The sequence below is a fragment of the Arvicanthis niloticus genome, chromosome 19 (assembly GCF_011762505.2).
Source record: "Arvicanthis niloticus isolate mArvNil1 chromosome 19, mArvNil1.pat.X, whole genome shotgun sequence".
NCBI lineage: Eukaryota > Metazoa > Chordata > Mammalia > Rodentia > Muridae > Arvicanthis > Arvicanthis niloticus.
In genome coordinates, this window is record NC_047676.1 from 11,391,125 (window position 1) to 11,403,971 (window position 12,847).

The window sequence follows — 12,847 nt, forward strand, 5'->3', positions numbered from 1 at the left end:
ATAGGCATGTCATGTCAGCAATTGGATAGATATATGTGCCAGGGACTTAGGGAAAGCACTGTGGCTGTGTGTAGTCCGGGATCCTCATATAGATGCTCTTCAAAGCCATGTGAGATTGTGCAATGCAGCTGGAGACAAGGACTCCGATGTGTAATGGGGCAGCAAGCAGCAAGAGGATGCACATGAAGAAACATTAGCAGTGTGAGGATGCTGGGCTAGACAGATTATCCTGGGTTGCCTGGATTCAGTGTGTTCTGGGGAAGCAGGAGTCAGAAAAGCATCTCAAAGACACAAGACGGGGGAAGTTGGGGTGCTGGACATCAGAGTATGAATTCAGTCCACTGCTTGTGCTACTCCAGGTGAAAAGAGAGATCACCAGGCAAGGGACAAAGCAGCTTCCAGGGAACTGGAATGACTTCTGCTCAAAGGTGGGAAATGGTGCCCCCTTGTGTCTCTACAGAGGAATGGAGCACTTAAGATTTCCAAAAAGGTTAAAATAGATTTGTGTGGTTTAAGCATCTGAACTGATGTTATGTTTTATGATAACAGTATAAATTAACACAAGTCTGAAAAAAGTACATTGGAGACAAGCAAGGTAGAAAGAAACTGTATGGCGGGGTGATTACAGAGAGCACAGAAATGGGTGGGAAAATAGAGGGAACCAGGAGGATTTTCCAGACAGAAGCAGCCACATTAACTGTAATACTTTCTATGACCTAGAAGGTGGAAACTGACAGCTCCCTCAGAGAGGAAATCCTGAATCTCACTGTGTCGGGGGAGAGAGAGACGTAGGAGCTGGTACTCTGCTTGCTTTCTCTTTATTACTTACAATTCATTCTGAGACCCTAGTCCATTCTCAGTTAGCTCTCCGTGGGGAAAGCCCTAAAGACAACTCGAGGTGTTGATGATGAATGGGCTAGGTGTCTCTTGCTCCACTCAAACTGACAACTGTAATTAACCAGCATAAGTGGCAAGTGACAGGCAAAGGGGAGAAAAATGACAATGCCCACATCCTCCCGCACACCAGTCTTCTGACTTCAACTGTGCTTCCCCCGATTTTTCTTCTGCCTTTTAGAAGCTCAGAATACCCATGACACAACTCACAGACCATATAAAGCTCACCAAAAAAAAAAAGCAGACCCAAAGTGTGGATGCCTCAGTCCTACTTTAGAAAGGGGAGCAAAAAAAAAATCGAGGGAAGTAGAGAGAGGGAGGGAGAAAGTGGAGGGAAATGGAGAGGCAGGATCAGGTGTGGGAGGAGACGGGGGAGAAGTACAGAGGGTCAGGAAATTGAACAGAGGTGTGTCACAGTGGGTGATGGAGAACTGGGGGTAGTCACAAGAAAGTCCCAGATGCCAAGAAAGCAAGAGGCTCCCAGGACCCAACGGGGATGACATTAGCTGAAATACCCAACATAAGGGGAAAGAGAACCTGTAGAGACTGTATCCAGAGGTTAGGCACTGTCTTTGGTTGAGGGATGAGGCCACCCACCCACCTCAAAAGTATTTACCCAGAATTTCTCCTGTCTGAAGGAAATACAGGGACAAAGAGTGAGCAGAGACTGAAGGAAAGGCCATCCAGAGACTGCCCCACCTAGTAGGGATCCATCCCACATGCAGACACCAAACCCAGACACTATTGATGCCAAGAAGTGCTTGCTGATAGGAGCCTGGTATAGCTGTCTCCTGAGAGGCTCTGCTAGAGCCTGAGAAATACAGTTTCGGATGCTTAAAGCCAACCATCAGACTGAGCAGAGAGTCCCCAATGGAGAAGTTAGGGAAAGGACTATAGGAGTTGAAGGGGTTTGCAACCCCACAGGAAGAACAATATGAACCAACCAGACACACCAGAGCTCCCAGGGACTAAACCACCAACCCAAGAGTACACATGGAGGGACTCATGGCTCCTGCTGCATATGTAGCAGAGGACGGCCTTCTCAGGCATCAATAAGAGGTAAGGCCCTTGGTCCTGTGGAGGCTCGATGCCCCAGCGTCGGGGAATGTTAGGGTGGTGACGTCGGAGGGAGTGAGTGAGAATGAGTGGGTTGGTAGGAGGGAGAGAGGGAGGGAGAAAGGGAAGAAGAAGGAGGGAAGGAGGGAGGGAGGGAGGGAGGGAGGGAGGGAGGGAGGGAGGGAGGGAGGGAGGGGGTGGGTTGGTCGGAGGTGGAACACCCTCATAGAAGCAGGGGAGGGAGGCAGAATAGGGGGGTTGAGGAGGGAAAACCGGGAAGGGGGATAATATTTGAAATGTAAATAAATAAAATAACCAATAAAAATAAATAAAAACACCTTAATTGTTTCTCTGAAGAAAAACAGGTGCTGAAGTTAATAAAGTAGGCTTTGAGGCCCACTGTGATTCACACCAAGCGGCACACCGTAATTAGTTCCTTCCTTCTCACCGAGCAATTTCCACTTTGCCTTTGTGGGACTGAAGGCCAAAGGAACCAGATTTGTTTGGACAACCAACCCGAATCCCATGAGAAAACACAGGTGCAAACACAGAAATACTAACTTTCAAAGGCCTTGCTATAAAAGAGCTGTTGGCAAAAAGTCCCCCCAGCCACCCAAGAGACGGAAAGCTGGACGGAGGAGAAAATGGCCGTGGAACCGCACAATGCCCCCATCACCTGTCCGTGAGCGGAGTTATGACAAGTCTGTCAGTGCAGCCTAAAAACTCATTCTGGTATATGAAAGCCACGTCTGTGATGTGGATCATCGTCTTGTCAGAATCCTCCTTAAAATAAAATCTGCACTGTTTCAGCCACTCAAAGTCCGTGGGGCTCTTGACATGCATGTGACACTGAAATTCAAAGGGTATGCTGCGTTAGACCTGAGGCGAGTCGACACGTTAGCACTTGCACAGACCACAAAGTGGGGATAAAGGGGGGAACCCAAGTGGGTGAGAGACGGAAAGCCTCTCCTCATATGACCCGATCAGTTACTGATAAACCAAAAAGAAACTTGCGCTAGGAGAGTGGGAGGAGTCAAGGCCGCTCCAGCTCCGCCCCTCAACATGAAAAGGCGTTACAGTTCAAATAATGAATCGTCTCTATAACTGTGCATCGTGCATCGTTCCAAATTAACTGAAATGTGAGATTCAATCTATGAGAATACAAAGACAGAGCTACAATAATCTCATTACCAAAAAAAAAAAAAAAGTAACGTTGATAAGATCAAATCTTTTGGGTGTGGTTTTTTTTTCTTTTTATGCCATTTTTTTTTTTCCTAACATTTCAATGCCAGGTTAATACCTGGCGATGGTTTTGTCTAAAATTTTTACTAAAACTTTAAGACACTTTAATTATTTCTTTTGGACAAATAAGAAGTCTAAAATTACCCTGTGAGTGTGCTTAGCTATTTGGTGACAAGATTAGCACGAAGCGGTCTGAAAACGCAGTCTTTTGATTCCACCACATCAGGACCAATCTTTCATAAACTTTTCTTACACGATGGGGCTGAGACACAATCCAGAAAACTGTGCTCGTAAGCGCTTCTTTCTTGCCTCTCACCTAATATTACATTCTATAGAAGAGTACGATCCTAAGATTTTTACTGTAACTATGCCTCTCCCCTTCCATCCCACTCCACATGACATGTGCAGGAGTATGAAGGGCCACTTTGCAATCAAGGAGATAAATAACTTAAGTTTGCAAACCACTTGTGAGGGATGGGTTTTGTCAAATCTGCCCCCCCCCCCAAAAAAAATGTTACAAACAGCTCTATTACCAATGTGCTTCTCTCTGTCCCCAAGAGATCAGTGAACTAAGAGGGAAACTAGACAGAGAAAAGCTTTTAGGGAATGCTGCATGGCATTTTACCATCTAAAATAACCACCAAGAATTTTTTGAGCAATCTCTCATTGCCCCAGTGAAATCCTATAGATCATTGGAATAGGACTGAAATTCCAGCTTAAGGCTGAAAAGACAGTTTGACACACGTGCATTCTGATATCAGTAAGCCTCTGCCTGAATCTGACCTTTTCACGAATTCAATCTAATCAATCCAGGAGCTGAACACAGATGGCGTCTAGGGTTTGTTTTCTGTATATAACACAACGTTTATAAAGCATTTACCAGGTCATCAAAGATGTCCCTTTGGTGCACATGAATAGTAATCAGAGTCTCATATTTAACCCGTTCCACGGAACTCAGATCCTTTGTGGTAATCTCAATCAGCACGTTCAGTAACTCTAGGAAGGACTGGTTGGTCTTCTGCATGATTTTCTTATCAAACTTGGCATTTCGAAGGGCTTCTTCTGAGTCCCGGGTCCACAGCATTTGAATTCCTAATAATCCGACCTTGCAGAGGTTTTAAACAAGAAAGGCTAAGGCTTCATGAGAGTGTACACAGTATAGTTACAACTTGCATGGAATTCAAAATTTATAGAGAAATCACAGCATAATCAATCACCATAGTTAATATACAAATGGATGGTTGGATTATATCAACTTCTTTTGTTTCAAAGTCCATGGACTCAATTCATGTTGTTTATCTAATGGGTTAGTATGGGAAGGCCTCTGAGGGGACTGTGTCTCTCCTGGGATCTTCAGTCACACATGTTGAGTTCACGCTTCAATCCAAATAGATTTTAAAGTCATTTTCAGATAAGGAAATGAATTAAGGTGCCCTTACACAAATGGGCACAGTGTTTGTATATAGTAGAAACCCATAAAAATCTTTATTGGTCACAAGGACTAAAAGAACTTGTTTCCTGTATTTTTATACTAAAGAATATTTTTCTAGTTAAGTGTGCTCTGCATACATGTTTATAATCTATGTATATTGCTACATAAGGAGATTTCATAAGAAAAACTGTTATTAGTTAAAGAAAATGTTAAGTATCTGTCACCTCAAGTCATATTTAAGTATACAATTATATATCACCAAATAGCCAATAGTTGAAATATTTAAGTTTATTTATATTTGTTAAGTCCTTATGAAAAGTCTTAATATTTGGTAAAAGTAAAAATGCACCATCTATGAGGCATTTATAGACAATATCTAAGATTTAAAATGTTTTATCAAAAAAAAAAATACTTTCCAATTTGAATCCACTGACCTGAGCAGGGAAGGAAGAAAGAAATTCAATCAATTGGAAACCGGATTCTTGAATATTTGCAGCTGCCTGGCGAATCACAAGATGTAATGAGGACTGAGATTCCTCCAGCAGAGAATTAAGCCAGACTTCCACATTGCCCTCTGCCACCACAGGCTTGTCCAATTCAATTGTCTCGCCCTCCCGAGAGGAAATTGACAGAATCCGGTCATAGATCTATGTTAGAAGATGAAAAAGATAACTATGTTAATATAAAAATAAGAAATACCTTTCCTCGTGCCCTTTGTCAATGTTACCCTTCCGTTACAAGTTAAGGCGCAAATCATAAAACGAAGGGCAAAACAAGACATAAAGTCATTTCAAATCAGCAACCAAAAGCTAGCTTTAAAATCTGTAGGAGAAACCTAAATCAATTCCAACTCATTCCAACTCTAAAGGGCTGAACTTATTTCTAAAAGGAATACTTAATGCAAACATGCTAATGGAAGAGAAGAAAATTCTAAAATCCTCCAAGCAACATGGAGCTCACAAAGAGGCTGTAAACCCACACCGCATGGTTATTCTGTTGGCATTAGGGACGGCCTGATCAATATGATGACAAGAACAAAGCCATGACAAAGTAATTCTGACTCTGTGCCAAGCCCAATGCTCTCTCCAGGAGAGGAGTCTCATGTGTCTTCTGATCAAAGCCAACCTGATCCTGTTCATTTCTCTTCAGTCTCTGGGCAGTGCAGTGTCATGAGAAGAGCGTGCGGTCTAGAGTTCAAGACCTAGATCCTGATGGGACTCTTTATGGAAGACAGAACTAAGACCAAACTCCTTGTATGGATTAATCATTGGAAGAAGATACCTACTCTGCATCTCTGCCCATATGCATGACAAGCAAAATGGCGTCAAAGCAACGCAAATGCTTGCTGTTGTTTCTGCTCTTTGGTTTAAAAAAGTAACCCAGCAACACACCACTCTTTGGCGCTGAAACATAGCACTGTGTTAAGTCCTCTTCCATTGTATATTGACGAACTCTACCAAGAGGCCAGTGCGTCATGAGCTTCGGTCTCCTCACTTGCATTTGGTACTTATGATTTTATAAAATTTAGAGCCCATGAAATCAGGACCTGATTTTGTACATTTTCCTGGATGACCTTAGCAACTTTGCAGTGGAAACAAACAAACAAGAAAGCCAAGGCGGCATTACCTGCAGAAGTGACTGTTATACAGAAGCTACAGATAAGTAGGCATTTAACCTACCAGATAGGAGACAAACAACCTTTGCTCCTTAACCTGAGACTGTAAAAGCTTTTCTGTTGAAGGCAAAATCCCAGTAGTACAGCAGAAAGATTGCCCCAAATGCCATGAAGGATTTTTTCTTGATATATAGGGGTTTTTTTTATTATTTAAGAATTGAGTTGTTGGTAAATATAAACCAAAGACAAACTACTGCCAGAAAAGAAACACTAGTTTAGACCACTTTCAGTGTTGGCCTTCATAAAAATTCTTAGACATGCCAGCTATAATTGCAAATGTCTGTAATCCCAGGATTTGGAGGGATAGGGTAGGAGAATTATAATCTTGAAACCAGCCTGTCATGCAGAACGAGTTCTGGACTAGCCTTTGTTACACAGCAAGTCCATATCTGAAAAAATTAACAAAGAGAGAGAGAGAGAGAGAGAGAGAGAGAGAGAGAGAGAGAGAGAGAGAGAAGAAGAAGAAGAAGAAGAAGAAGAAGAAGAAGAAGAAGAAGAAGAAGAAGACGACGACAGAGGAGGAAGAGGAGGAGGAGGAAGAGGAGGAGGAGGAAGAGAGGGAGGGAGAAAGAGAAGAATAGAGGCAAAAGTAGAATGTATAAAAAAAAGAAAGAAAAAATGCATACATTGAAACATAGTGCCAACTCCATTAGGAGACAGAACATTAACCTACACATTCCATAGGTTAACAAGAACACTGTCCCTGAGCATTAGAATCCACCTGTCTTTGCTTCTGTGGCCCTCGTGTCAAGCATACTGCAGCAGGTCTCCCTTCCTCGCCCTTGCCTCCTTCCAGTCCACCCTACAACTGCACCAAACTGCCTAAAGCAGGAACTGAGTGTCTAACTCAGAAGCCTCCATGTTTTTCTGTTACACACTAGAAGGAATGCACAGCTCACGTGACCTTTGTAATCTACCCATGATGCTTTGTTCTTTTGCTCACCACTTCCTCTTGTGACTTGAATTACATTAAAAAAAAAAAAAAAAAAACATAAAATTGCAAATACCAGTGCCTATGGACTTGAAATTACTGGAAACCAGAATCTTTGCCTGTCTCACCAGATTACAGTGAGGTTAGGATGAATTAGATTTCCTGATAAAAAATATTTAGCCTTTTGACCTTACAAGAAGAGCAGATTTGAGACACAAAAGGCAGATATTAAAGTGATGTGTGGTGGCCAAAGCACCAAGGGCTGTTAAAAGCTGTGAAAAACTATGGCAGAAGCATTATACAGTTTTCTCTCAGGGTCTCCTGATGGACATCAAGTCTGCTATCATCTAATGTCTGTGAGCCTCCAGAATTGAGAGAGAGCACGCAGCTTCGGTTTTAAGCCATGGGAACCTTAGCACTAGTCCACACACCTAGTTCTGATCTGGGTTTCACACACCTCTGAGCTCTCACACATACATCTTTCTGACCAAACCACACTCCCCTTCTTCACCTACCTGGTTATGGTCCACTTGTCCTCAAACATCAATCAAGATGAGTTTGCCCACATTAAACATGCACCCACATTTGGTCTCCCTGGCAGGCTTTCTTATGTAACATGTGTTCAACACAAACACAATAATAATTCGGTTAATAGTGGAATCTGTATAAGAAAGATGATCCACTCTCCCTGGCAACAACACAGCCAGCCTCAGTGTGGCACATAGCAACGTGCTTGACCACCATGGCTGGCTTCTAAATGCTTACCATGGGATAGGTCTAGCACTGCATTAAGTGCACTCTGTAGACTCCATCTGTCTACTTCTCTGTCTTTTCCATCAGAACCTGAGTTCCCTGACGATGGCTGGGATATTCCCATTCTTAAACAAAACATGCGGCACATGATAGCTACTCCATAAATGAATCTGGCTGACAGGGTGAATAAATGCACATCACTGAGATTGTTAAGAGGCACCAGAGGATGCCTGAACACAACATCAAAAAGGAGAGGTCATTTTCCTAGGAATATCGGATAAAGGATGGACTGAACAGTGTCTTCTGTAAGCTGTGCACATGTATTCTCCACCAAGTTGGATAACATACACAACTCCATGATACCATAAACAAATTAGGAGTACAAAAGAAAAGAAAAATGATTCAAGGGACACCAAAAACTTCTGAAGCGTGGCAAAAATACTCAAATCCATGAACTCTGTGTAATTGCAACAGTACATATAAGAAACTGATTTCTTTAACCTGTTGGATTTCTGAATGCTTAATATGTAAAACCATAAATACTATAAAATATTTTTCAAAGTCAATGTTTTATTTTTTTTCTTGCTTATGTGTTTTGAGATGAGGGATTTTAGTATAGTCCAGGTTAGCTTTGAATTTATGGTACAATCCAGGCAGGCCTCATATTTGCAGTCCTCCTGCCTCAGCTTCTTGGTGCTGTACAATACATCCTTGATCATGTTTAATCTACATTTTGGATACTAATAAACCATGGAAGTGCAAATGTAAATCTGGACCCTGGAGTTTGCTTTTAATTACTGGCCAAGAGTTAATAGCAAGGAAGGAAATCTTCTGTAAACACAGTATTACAGAAGTACTTCATAGCAACGGTTAACACTCTGACACACAGAGATTACTGGTAGTGATTAAATCTGGGCCGACCTTGTCATGGAACTTGACAGTTTTAATGTTGTCAAACACGTTCAGCAAATGGGCCTGGATGGTGTGGGAGTCTGAAGCCTGGCCCAGAATCTCCAGCAGAGCGGGATCCGAGACAAAGAAGAATCGAGGAAAGCATAGCCGTTTCTTCTCCAAGTATCTGGAGGGAGGGAGGGACAAGGCTCTGTCAGTATAGGTACTGACCTTCTCACCAACTCCCAGGATGGAAAAAGGAGGAAGACCATGCCACCATCTGCTTTTCCCACGCTAATGCTCCAGTGTTGGTCTGTGCTATGTTTTACCAAATAGCATGTCATGTTATAACAAAGAAAGGGTGGGTGTTTTCAGGGTAAGTGGTAGAATTTCTTTATTCTTTCATAAATGTTAGCTTCATACACAACTTAAGCTAACATGTATTTTCTTGATAGAGAGCAAGATAAAAATGCAGTTTAGGAGTTTCTTTGGGATTTTGCTTTGCTTCTCAGTGCTGAAAAAAAAAAAAAAAGTTCCCCATCATCTTAGGAGAGAAGTGAATACATCCTTTCCTTGGGACAGATGCAAACTCCAGGGATGGAGAAGCTCAGTGACAAGGCTCCTGCCTCCCAGAGATACCAAAATCCTTTGACTATCCTTATCCCATCATTTGGCAGATGCTCAGACAGCTTCTCCTCTGAGCTTATATCAGGATTTAAACTTCTCACAAGCTATTCATGCAAGCCAAATGACATGAGTTCAATCCCCCAGACCAACATAGAAAAAAAAATAAAGCCCAAAAGTTGTCCACTAGCATCTATAAGTATACTGTGGCATATGCCCACTATGTGCACAAACACAGAGATACACATCATCATCATCATCACAATAAATAAAACATAATTAATTTTTTTATAAAAAGCTCATGATTGGGTCTGAAGAGATAGATCATTGGTATGCTGCTTATGATCTGAGTTAAATGCATACAAATCATGCTTTTTACAAAAAAATACAGGAATGATGGAATTCACTTGTGATCCCAATGATAAGGAGAGGAAGACAGCTGGATCCCTGGGACTCTCTGGCCAGCCAGCCTATCCTATTTGTTGAGTATTAGGCCAGTGAGAGACGTTGTCAAGAAATAGATGAACTGCACCCAAAGGAAAACAGCTTAAATTGTTCTCTGGCTTTCACAAGCGTGTGTGCACACATGAACACACACATGCACACCAGCTCATGCTTGAACTAAACTGTGGTGGGCTAGAGAATACACAACAGAACTTCCCCCAAAGCCTCCACTCACGGACACGAACGGAAAAGAAACAAAAACAAATATCTTCCTGGAAACAAGTGTGTTTTATACTATGAAGGACCTAAATATGTATGGTCCTTCGCATTCCTCCCAGGCAGGACCGCTGTCACTGGACTAAGATCCGCCAGTGGGCGGGGTGCTCCAATGCTACCCTCTCATGTATTATCCTCTCTTTTTCTTTGACCTTAGCTTATTTCTCAACAGCAATCTCAATGCTGGTTTTGAGAACCAAGGATAAATAAGTGAGCCATAGTTTTTGTTCAAGTTTGATGTTCATCTTTTTTTTACCTCATTAAAATAATTTCAAAATTCCACTTGAAGCCCAGTGTTCTTAAATGTCACCTTTGACAGTGAATGCAGCCCAGCTTGGTTCCTTGGGGGCTCGGCACAAGCTGGTTTGGACTGTCACCAGTCATGAGGACACAGAGAAGAGAACATGGGCAAAGGGCATCTGTCTCCCAGAGTCAGCCAAGGAGACATCATTGTTCAAGTTAAATTCAGATAAATGTCTGCTGTGAGTGTTGATATACACCTAGAAAATTACTTTCATTGTGTTTCTAGTTTGGAATTTTTCTCAAAGTCATTGTTTGCTGTTTTTGTGTTATTGAGGTGGTGGTGGTGGTAGTGGTGGTGGTGGTGGCGGTGGTGGCGGCTACGGTGGCAGCGGCGACGGCAATGGTGGCGGTGGTGGTTGTTCTTGCGGGTGGTGATGGCCTGGTTTGGTTGTCTGGTTTGGATTTCATTGCTTTTCTTTGGTTTGTATATATGCGTGTATTGTTTATTTGCACACGGGAGCTGTTTTTGTTTTTAGTGTTTCTTATTGGTTTCTGTTGGATGTTCGTGTGTGTGTGTGTGTGTGTGTGTGTGTGTGTGTGTATGTCATCATACCTAGCTTTAGATTATTTTATTTTAAAATCAGTAAGAGAAAAGTAAGGGAAAATGTTATGAGTCTTTGAATTTTTCAAAGCCTACCTGTGTGTCTATGCATACACCTGCACTGGTAGATACTACTGCATACACTCATATTTCTACAGTCTTGACTGCTTATCTATATATACAATTTCATGCATATTAATACAATGGAATATTTCAGTTCTGTATCTATAGATATAGAAAAAGACAAACAAGAAAAGTGTCAGAGAGGAGGTAAAATAGTTTTCAAAATGGGTACTATACAAGAATGTTTACAGGATCTTACTCCCTTAAGGCAATATCTGAAGTCCTTTGACAGAAGGATGTGTGTTACATGTGAGGCTCCAATGAAAACCTCATCTGTGCAAGTTTTATATGTGAAGTCACTCTTAGCCAAGAAGCACAGATATGGCTTTTATCACCTATTCTTTCTGTTCTTTTTTCTCTCCATTGTCCTGAGAGCTTAAGAAAAACCAATGAACTCACCCTGTGAGCGACTTCTGGCAGATTTCCAACTGGTCCAGTAAGTGTGGCAGCAGCTGCCCCATGGTCTCATCTCCAACACAACACTGAACCACATTTGGTATCTCATGTGCCCGTGTCATGATCTTCACCCAAGACTTATCTATATTGGAAAAGCGCTTGGCTTCCTATAGAAAGGATACATTGGACAAGTCTAGGGTCTCAATGATGAAGCATCTTACATATCTCCAGCTGAGTCCATCATTCCAACCAGAGTAAACATCTAAGCTGTATATGTCTGAAGTCCACAAGTCTATTTAAGGCTTCCTTGTGTCTTTCTCATTATATCATCTCCCTTTTCAAATAAGAGTTTGTAGCTCAACCCTGACATTTCCATTATGGTAAATAAAACAGAAACTGAATGCAAAACTAAAGGCCTGTACAAGATGACTTGGGAAGAAAGACAACTCCCAGTTGTTCTCATGGGTGAGTAGAGTGAACTTATTATTTTTCAAGAGTTCTGCAGAGGATTAGATTGCTTGTATGTTTAGAAAGCAAGTATCAAATATTTAAAAACAAAAACACACATGCAGAAACTCATAATTAGCCAAAAGAATGCTGAGACTAAGTGTCAGCGACGAGCCCAGCCACAGAAAGAACATCTGAATCACAGCCCTTTCCCACGAGACTCAGACCCATAAGGACTGTAAAAAAAACCAGGGGTTGAAAGACTAGGATGAAACTGTGTCTTCTGAATATGACAGGACCAGAGCATTTACTAACTCATAGTAGCTACTGTTGCCTGCAAAAGGCCCACACAAAATCAAGTCAGTCAACATTATAGTATGGAGGGGGGGGCATGAAACTCCCATCCTAATAAGGTGCTATGAACAAGTTGATGGCTTCTGAGGGAGGGAGAGTCAAGTTTCTTTAAATATGTGGTTTCTGACATGTCACCATGCACCCCTGGATGGCTCCACACCCATGAGTATATAGACAGCATAGATTGGACTCAGTGGGTTATTTGGAAAGAGACAAAAAAGATGGAACAAAAATTGTGCACAGGGTAGGGCAGCAGATCTGGGAGAAGTTAGAGAAGGAGTGATGACTAATGATATTCATACAATATTTTTAAAAATAACAACACAAAATTATTTCTAATATAATATGGTCAAAAAAAAGACTTTTTTCAGGAGAAAATGTAAAATGTATACGTTATTTTGGGATTGTTTAAATAATTATTATTCCTTGTCTTCCTTAACTAATAATGCCACTAATAATCCTAGA

The 12,847-nt window shown here is 41.7% G+C and overlaps 1 protein-coding gene across 1 annotated transcript in view; it reads right to left on the bottom strand.

Annotated features, from left to right (window-relative positions):
* Positions 1–12,847, bottom strand: part of Dnah5 (dynein axonemal heavy chain 5) — a 236,059-nt gene that overhangs the window by 139,984 nt on the left and 83,228 nt on the right. The window contains exons 31-35 of the mRNA XM_034523461.2: positions 11,585–11,748; positions 8,905–9,061; positions 5,059–5,271; positions 4,073–4,297; positions 2,627–2,799 (exon numbers count right to left, since the gene is read on the bottom strand). Coding sequence (XP_034379352.1) covers positions 2,627–2,799; positions 4,073–4,297; positions 5,059–5,271; positions 8,905–9,061; positions 11,585–11,748 — 932 coding nt within the window. The remainder of the gene's footprint in view (positions 1–2,626; positions 2,800–4,072; positions 4,298–5,058; positions 5,272–8,904; positions 9,062–11,584; positions 11,749–12,847) is intronic.